This window comes from Pelophylax lessonae, assembly GCF_965119305.1.
Source record: "Pelophylax lessonae genome assembly, chromosome: 8".
Taxonomy (NCBI): Eukaryota; Metazoa; Chordata; class Amphibia; order Anura; family Ranidae; genus Pelophylax; species Pelophylax lessonae.
Window position 1 is genome coordinate 103,597,108 of NC_138775.1, and position 9,403 is coordinate 103,606,510.

A 9,403-nucleotide genomic window follows, 5' to 3' on the forward strand; every position below is an offset into this window, starting at 1 on the left:
CAGCTGACGTGCAGTGGCAGTACTTTGCATATCACAGTGCTGCTACCAGCCAGAACATTGGCTTGAGTTTTCCTCTTAGGTAAGGCAATGGACTACCACAGTATATATTCATAGATATTTAGAGGACAATTTTCTATATTACCAAAATATACATTAGGCTAGACACAGGTGTATTGATTTTAGTCAAATCTTAAGATAAAAATATATGTATAATGTTTAGGCAGCATACATATACTCTCAGAAACACTGTTTACCATATCTGTCACCAAAACAAACCTTGAAATCATTAACATTTAACACATTTTTTTCACAAGAAATAGCTATGCAAGAAATTTTTATGCTTGCTTAAAAAAGTGGAGAATCTCATATTTTTTGTTTTCATTTTCTTGGCAGAAAAGGTACATCTCGCTCTTAGTCCCCACCCCTTCATTGGTGGCAGCCAATTAGAGAGGCCAAGGACTGTTTGAGAAAAGCTTTGCCTTAAATGCATGGGGAGAAATGATCAGGGCAGCGAACAGAGCATCATTCAGATAGGAGAACAGAGCCTCTATTACTGACACAGGATCGAGCCAGCACACCTCCTACCACCAAGACTCAGTAGGTACGTTTTGCATTCCTACTTTTCCTGCTTCACCTCTCTCTCTTCTAGACACATTTTCTACTCTCTCTTTAAACCACCATATATGTTTTTAAATCACAGCTTGCTTCAGAGCTGTTACTTATGCTTGCCTTAATGTATTTAAATGATATGCTCTATATAGTATTGCTGTAGTTATATGATATTTACTTTGCTGCCATTATTTCTATATATTTATGAAACTGTTTACTTCATTATTAAGAACGCAGATTCGATTCCTTGCCATTTTAAACTGAGCTATTTCTTTCATCCACTTGATTATCTATATTTGAATCAGCTAATATTTACTAAATTTTGGTCACTAACTTTTTATTCTTCATCAAGTTATTAATACTGTCATTTTACTGTCATTTCCAATTTATAGTCCCAAGTGTAATTTACTTCTAATTTTCACTGATATTATTTGAACTATTTGTATTTTTTTTTTTTTTTTTTTTATTTTGTTTTCATTTTTATCCCCTAAATTTCTTTCTTTGACAAAAGTGGAACTTTGCTTTCATCCTGCCTCCTTTCCCTAAGGCTACATTCTTCCTTCCCTGTATATTAACAAAAAAAATATATAATTCCTTTCCATATTTTATCAATACACAAAACCTTATTCTTAGAAATTAGTATAAGTTTCCTCCCTCCTTCTGGAAACGGGCAGATAAATTATATTTTATGTATGCTGTTAAAAACACAGGTATTGCATAGATTCACTACAAGGATTTGGCATTACTTTTGTGGTCTGAGAAAATGCTGCATGTATATTCTTGTTTTAGAACATACATGTAGTTTTGATTCTTACAAACAATGCTGAATATAACATGGACGGTGCCTTGGAAAATATGCCTGCAATATTTATCTTTAATCTTAGATATTACAGAAAAAAGACTTTGTCATGTAGGGCTGAATAAACCTCATTTGATTAGAGTTACATTTCCCTCACTTTCTCATGTCTACTTTAAATATTCATATTCTTTGTGGTATTCCAAAGTTATGATATGATTTTATAGCGTCGTAAAACATTTCTAATGTGGCATTAATGAAGTAAATCACTTTACTGAGTGAGACATCTGCACTGATTTTGTAGGCTGGTCACTATTAAAAATCATCATTATAAATGTAGCATGTTATTTGGATATTTCTGTTTGAGCAATGATGCTAAAACACTGAAGAATCAAAATGAATTTGTCATTATTATATATAAAACAAAGAAAAACATATAGACTGGACACTTCAACTAGTGTTCAAAACATTGGAGAATTAAGTTACATCAGTTAGCTAAATATATATATATAATTTTATATATATATATATATATATATATATATATATATATATATATATATATATATATATATGTATATATATATATATATATATATTTATGACAATCTATTGTTCCACACAAAAGGTGTTAACATGGCTTATCTAAAACTAGTCAAAAACTTAAAACCTATACAAAACTCTGACTGGTGAATGCTAGTTCGCTAAGGTTGGTTTGTAGAAACCTTAAACATTGATAATTCAATGTACCATGTCTATTTGTGTGGCATGTTCCAATATTACTGTTTTTGACATTGGTATTGTTCGTACCTCGAAAATCCTTTGAATGAAAAGTTATTTAACTCATAATTTGGTCATTCGGTATACATTTTCAGTCTAGAAATGTGTTAAACAATCAATCACTAATAAGAACAAAATAAACAGAGCAGTAATTAAGAGGCATATGTTTAAATGTTTGTGTGTTGTAAAAGAACGGAAATATACAATTACTTTATTAGGAAAATCCTTCTACTCTGCTTAGATTTCCTATTTAGGAAAGGATTGGCATGGCTTTTGCTAACTTCGCATTAATTGGGTTGCATGCAGCTACTAATAACATAATATTTAAGGATTATGGGTAACAAGAAATAATCCTATACTGAACACTGAGAAAATCTTGGACAATGCCCTGTGTAATTTTATTTGGAGATTATTAACATATGTGAGTTTTAACAATGGTGCCTCTGCTGAAGTCGCTAAAAAACATATTTTGCAGGGACCTGACTACTGTACCAAAAACGTATCTTTCCAATTCTCAAAGATATTTTTGGTACAGTATAAGCTCCTAATAAGATTAGAAAAAAACATAAATTTTTATGTCTTCTGTGTTTTTAACTGTTATATGCTGAGATGATGAGTTACATGCTGGGATGATCGATAATCTTTCTTAAAAAATATTCTTCTCATATGTGACCAGGACAGGAGCCAGACTTACGCAGAATTTAGGGACGACTGTCCTTTATTGTTTTGTAAACATTGTTGATAGAAACTTGGCAGAGTTTTGGCTTGCGTGACTTTAATCCTGTTGTGTAAATGATAAAAAAAAATAGATATATTTTCTGTGCTTTAGATATTTTATTATTGTTGTATGCTATCTAGAAGACAAACAATGTAACAATGTTATGATTGACTATTCCAGTTTCCAAGCAAGAAGCACATCATGAGTGACGATCAGAGTCTGTCCGAGGTTGAGATGAGCCCTGTTGGCTCTGAGGATCCCTCCTTAACACCTGAACCTTTGGCATCTCATTCCCACTCCGGCCCAGATGATGAAGAAGAAGGAAAAGTGAAAAAAGAGCATGATTCTGAGGATGAACGATTCCCTGTCTGCATTCGTGAAGCTGTCTCCCAAGTGTTGAGCGGTTATGACTGGACATTAGTTCCTATGCCAGTAAGGGTCAATGGTGGCAATAAGTCCAAACCTCATGTGAAGCGACCTATGAATGCTTTCATGGTATGGGCACAGGCTGCCCGTCGAAAGTTGGCTGACCAGTACCCACATCTCCACAATGCAGAGCTAAGCAAGACATTGGGCAAGCTTTGGAGGTATGGAATTTAAACTAATTCTGCATAACACATATTCACCAAAGAAGTACAAAACTCAGTTATGTGTGTCAATTATCGAACATGTGTGTCCGTTGTAAAAAGGGTGCAGTAAGAATTATTTGTAACTCTTCCTGAGTAAAATTAGAGGTAGGACCTCAAAGACTGCATTAGTGCTAGTAGCTATATCCTTATATTAAAGAAATCCTGATATGGGAACAGTATGGCACTGCTGCACTCCATCTGAAAATGTCAGTTGCCTGGCTGCCTCTGGCCCCAATCCAAGCGTGGATCTGATGAAATTACAGGAAACTAGGAATTCTTGATATACATGTTTGGTCTTAGTTAGTGATTTAGAAGTTCTTGAGCCTTTGGCACAACATAACTGTCAGTAAACTCTAGTAAACTCAAACAACTTTAAGAATAAAAATATTATTGCATTCCCTTTTACCAGCTTCTTACATTTCCATACACTCTTAGATAACCATTAATGATATTTTTCCCTACAGGTTGCTAAATGAGAATGACAAGAGACCCTTCATAGAAGAAGCAGAAAGACTGAGAATGCAACACAAGAAGGACCATCCAGATTATAAGTACCAGCCTCGTAGAAGGAAGAATGGAAAGCCCACATCAGGAGAGGGGGATGGATCCTCAGAAGCTGAAGGAGGTGCTGCCTCCATACAGGCTCACTACAAAAACTCACACCTGGACCATAGGCATGGTTCCCCTATGTCTGATGGGAATTCAGAGCACTCAACAGGTAATGTAACTTTCTATCTAACATTTCTGAACATTTAAAAATGAGCAGTAAATGAAGGTTCTTGTATTTTTTTTGCCACTAGAGTTTTGCATTGATTTTTTACTTTTAAATCCAGATATGTTGTTTATTGGCCAGGTAACTAAAAACATGTTTTTTTTATTATTTTAGGTCAAAGTCATGGTCCTCCTACTCCGCCAACAACACCAAAAACCGAACTTCAGACAGGGAAATCTGAGGCCAAGAGGGATGGCTCCCGATCTCTGGCAGAAGGAGGAAAACCCCACATTGATTTTGGCAATGTAGATATTGGGGAAATAAGCCATGATGTCATGTCCAACATGGAGACATTCGATGTCAATGAGTTTGACCAGTACCTTCCACCCAATGGTCATGCTGCACATGCAAGTCACATTGGAGGTTACACCTCCAGTTATGGTCTCAGTGGAGCTCTGGCTGCTGGTCCCTCTGCCTGGGCTCTTGCAAAGCAACATGCTCCAACTGTGGCAGATTCAAAGGCTCAAGTGAAGACAGAAAGCTCAACTACAAGCCATTATACCGACCAGCCTTCAACATCACAGCTGACATACACCTCGCTGGGGCTGCCTCACTATGGTTCAGCATTTCCTTCTATCTCCAGGCCACAGTTTGACTACTCAGATCACCAACCATCAAGTTCATATTACAGCCATTCAAGTCAAGCCTCTGGCCTCTATTCAGCATTCTCCTATATGGGCCCTCCTCAGCGTCCACTTTACACTGCAATCTCTGATCCTCCTAGTGTGGCTCCATCACATAGCCCAACACATTGGGAACAGCCAGTGTATACCACGCTGTCAAGACCATGAGAATTACTGAGATACAGACAAAGGAGGGACATCTCTCGGAGAGCAACATGCTCCGACGGGGTCCTCCCACGGCTCAAATCCCAGGTAGAATCCGGATTCCAAGAGCACCAGGAAACTGTAGACGGTTTCTACGGGCCCCTGGGAAAGACGGAGACCAGGGAAAAATGGGTCTTTTCTCTGAAATAATATAAAGCTCCAGTGTAAAAATGGTGGGGTAGGATAGCAGGGCAATGCAGGGATGGGGGAAGGGAATAAAATTATACACCGATCATGAACTAGTGTCTCCCATTTAGGGAGGAAGCTGCAACATCTGACTTGGTAGTGGCTTTGATCTTGGGCACCAGATTGGCTGGTAAATTGACTATGTACAGCCATTGGCTGCAAAAGGCAAATTCCTATCTGAATGCAGCTTGACTTTTTTTATCCAGTTGACCGGGGCTGCTAACCTGTTTGAAATAAGGGATAGTTCAAGCAACATCAACCTAACATCTTGGGAATCAGAAGATTACTAGTTCCTCCTATTCACTTGTCCACAACAAAAGAAAAATGAAAATTAGCGAATGATGGAAAATTTGATACAGTTCTTGTTTTTATGTCTCCCAGTCCTGCCTGCATGGATGGTGAGCTAACAAAGCTGCATCTTAATAATCCTGAAGAACTAAAACAAGTGAAGGCAGGGAATTCCTACTTTAGTAGTAATCCACTCATTGTGCAGTGGTCAGTGAAACAAGAGGACATCTATCTCCAAACTCTGGAGTTACTGTTGGGTGCAGTAAGATGGCCAACATTTGGCTTACATATTCATCCACAGTACTGTGCAATTCTCTATATTAGTAGTCTTGAAAAACAAGACAACATTTTTAGTTCATCAAAATAATGTTGATGTGTCATGCATTCTAAAACAATATATATATTTTAACAAGCAAAAATACAAAGAAATCATTGTGAGGTTTAAAGAAAGAAACACAAAGAATATCCATTCCTTTGGAATGAAGGGTTCTCAGGCAGTATATACAAGCAATGCAGATGAGTGCCAAACTGCAGAGAATTACCAGCACTCCGGGAATGTTCTGTTAATATAAAATTTACTTAGTATGTCACAACATTTTAAAGGCATGGGGATGATTTGCCAAAACTGGAGCACACAGAATCTGGTGCCACTGTGCATAGTAACCAATCAGATTCTAGATTTTATTGTCAAAGCTTAATTGAATAATCTGAAATTAGAAGCTGATTGGTTACTATGCACAGCTGCACCATATTCTGTCTGCACCAGTTTTAGTAAATTCCTCCATAGAGTTCTGCATTTTGATATGGGCTCCTTTGTGTCCTCAAAATGTTGGTGATTAATTCCCTAAAAAACACAGTACCTTCACAGGTATTTACTGGAACACTTGTAATTTTTCACCATGTAATTCCTGTTTGAATATTCAGGTAACAACTCTCTAACTGAAGTAAGCAAAGGTCAAGCTAGTTAGAAAAAACATAAAGATGAAATATTTCTCCTTGCATTATTAAACCTCAGACTCCATAGTCCCCTCTGCAGTAGAACAGATATAGTGGCTTTCTACTTTTTGAAAAGGTGTTGTGTACCATCCATTTTGTAAATATAAACCAATCACTTTTGCATAGAGAATGATAGAATTTATAGGAAAATGTAATAGTTTGTGATCAATGGGATAGGACACCCTATCCCTTATTCAAAATTATTTACTAAACCCTATCAAGTGAATGAGTTAGCTTACAAAAGGGGGTATGTACAATATCTTTAAATAAGTAACAAACCATTTAAGGTTTAAAATGTCTTCCTGTCTTCAGTCAGGAATCTTGTGTCGAAGTTTACATATTTTTCTAAGGTTTTAGGAATTTCAGTGATAGCCAAAAAATGTGATCATAAATGTAAGTACTTTCGGCCCTCTAGCAAGGGTGTCCTTAAGCAACATCTCATGAAAAGCGTGAGTTTTTATAAAATCAAAAATGTAAACAATTAAAAGTAATGTCTAGGAAAGTATGTTCTAACTATATGTAAAAAAAAAAGATGACTAACGTTGGAGATCCTGCAGCAGCCATTACACATTGCAGTGGCTGCTCATGTATTCGTATGATATACAAAATTCACACAGTCCTGGTGGGAACCATTTCGTTTTCCCATTCAGACAAACTATCTACTGATATTTCTCCTAAACAAGATACTATGAAGTATGTTTATCAGGATGAAAAAATGGAAGCAGTAAAGGCAATATGTAAATATAAAAATATATATCTAAATATATATTTTTGTTGTTCACAGGTATGACGAGGCAGGTGCTTTTATACCAAATAATGTCTCGGTAGACTTTTTGTTTTTTTTTTACCATTTTTGTTTCAGTTTTGGGTTTATGATACATAGAGGGACATAAAACCCTTAACCCATTTGGGAATTAGTGTTTTTTGACACAATTTTCTTAACCCATTTGGAATTAAGTTTTTGGTACTTTGTTCTATGCCCAGATTAATCCTCGTGTATAAGAAAATTTGTCCCTTCCTCCATCAGTCTATTCAGCTACAGAAGGATTTGTTTTCAATGTCTGTCTTTTCTTTCTTATAATGTGTAATTGTATCTATCTTATTTATGTAAATATCGTACTTATCTATCCAGTTCTTCTGATTTGTCATTCTTTTAACTGTGCATAAACTTATTCAAGATAAAGATATGAAAAATAAAAAAGTTAAGTTTTTCTGGAATGTTGAATGTAATATCTTACACACATTTGATTTACTTTTTATTTTTTTCTTGCCATAGGAACCTGAAGCACAGAATTGACATCAGGCACGGAACTTCCACCTCCCAGTGCCTTTGACAACAAAAATGAGATTAAGTGCCTAATGGTGTCTACAAATTTGTCTATTTGGGGTGGGAAATATGCTTAGTGACAGAACACTGCAATAATTCTTTATATAAAATGAAGACAGGGTAACACTGATTACTACTAAGTGAATAGCGACATTGCTACTTGGTATGTAGGCAGCAGAACTTAAAATCTGTTTGAATAACAGTGACTATTCCCTAAGATTTGTATAATTACTTCATATCTCAGATGATCTCTAGTGGCTTCTCTTAAAAAAGTGCAGCTGAGAAACTTGTGATAAGGGACGTAATCAAATGATTTAGGGCTATTATATAAAACATACATTGTAGTGGGATGCAGGTCCTGGGATTCATAGAAATGGCCTACTTTGGAAAACAGAGGCATTCATATTTAGACTTTAGTTCCAGTAGACGCAGAAAGCAAGATAAATAATTATGATTAGATTATCATTTAAATACAATGGATTTAAATTTAGACTATGTAAAATATTAAGATAAACGCTGATCCAAAAAGATAATCTGAAGGTACAGACCCATCCATTTATACTGTTTAGTTTATCATTCTAAATATCTCAGATGTATTATGTACAGTACCTTGTTCTGTCACAACTGTACTGTCTTTCAAGGCAGCAGAAAATGTCCTATATCTGGCTTGCTGCTATGAAGAAACATTAAACAGCTTTGTAAAACTTAAAGTATTTTTAAAGTCACAATTTTGGTTGTCTTGGATATAAAAGTCACAATTGTGGTTGTTTTGGATAAAACTGAAATAGGGGGGAAATATGGAAACTTGTTCCAGTAACAACTGTATAGAAGGGAATTTCCCTACTTTGGATTAATATCCCAACAAGGATTTTAACCATTTCCTACTCTATCAAAATGAAAAAAGAAAGTTTGGGCTTTAGATAAACTTTAGGAAAACCCCATAGGAAACCACTATAGGATTGGGCAAAGAGTGAGAAGGTTTTCTCACTAACATGGCCTGCACAAAGTGGGCAATATACACATCACACAGCATAAGTTGTTCATGCGCTGGGCCAAGCCATTGAGAATAAAGGCCTTCTGCAATCTATTCTGAATATCCTATTCAGCACATTCAGGCCTGGTGAATGACTTCCTACTGGTCTTCTAGAACACCACAAGATGTAAACACTAATTAACCCCAGGCCAAAGGAGACCACTGCATCTGAACTTTGTAGTTCCTTTTTTGCAATTGCAATTTGATGAGAAAGGCTAGGACGATGGTTATTGTTTTTTTTTTTTTTTTTTTAAACCTAGGTTTAACATTATCTAGGTATTTATGGAATGCATACATAATCACAACATGCCATGTACAGTCCCCACCACAGTGACAAGCAAAAGAAGAATACTTACTCCTGCACACAATGGATACTTTCAAGAGCATGTGCAAGTTTATTCAAAAAGTTATCTTCCTACCCAGCCTTACATCATTAGATATG

At 35.9% G+C, this 9,403-nt stretch overlaps 1 protein-coding gene across 4 annotated transcripts; it reads left to right on the top strand.

The window, feature by feature from the left end:
- Positions 1 to 490: 490 nt before the first annotated feature.
- SOX10 (SRY-box transcription factor 10) lies at positions 491 to 8,391 on the top strand. 4 transcript variants are annotated; one of them, XR_014225592.1, is made up of 5 exons: positions 491 to 601; positions 3,084 to 3,490; positions 3,997 to 4,250; positions 4,419 to 5,715; positions 7,878 to 8,391. XR_014225592.1 is itself a non-coding variant. In XM_082265789.1 (4 exons), the coding sequence occupies exons 2-4, from the start codon at positions 3,105 to 3,107 to the stop codon at positions 5,093 to 5,095; spliced, it is 1,317 nt and encodes a 438-aa protein (XP_082121915.1). In that variant the 5' UTR covers positions 491 to 601; positions 3,084 to 3,104; the 3' UTR covers positions 5,096 to 6,015. The 4 variants fall into 4 exon arrangements, 2 of the variants coding, with proteins under 2 accessions (XP_082121915.1, XP_082121916.1); XR_014225593.1 differs by having other exon boundaries at positions 4,419 to 5,179; XM_082265789.1 differs by lacking the exon at positions 7,878 to 8,391 and having other exon boundaries at positions 4,419 to 6,015.
- The last annotated feature ends 1,012 nt before the right edge of the window (positions 8,392 to 9,403 follow it).

Coding starts and splice junctions, on each gene's coding strand:
- SOX10 (XM_082265789.1), top strand. CDS start 3,105: ATGAGTGACGATCAGAGTCTGTCCGAGGTTGAGATGAGCCCTGTTGGC. Junction 3,491..3,996: donor ACATTGGGCAAGCTTTGGAG/GTATGGAATTTA, acceptor TTTTCCCTACAG/GTTGCTAAATGAGAATGACA. Junction 4,251..4,418: donor GAATTCAGAGCACTCAACAG/GTAATGTAACTT, acceptor TTATTATTTTAG/GTCAAAGTCATGGTCCTCCT.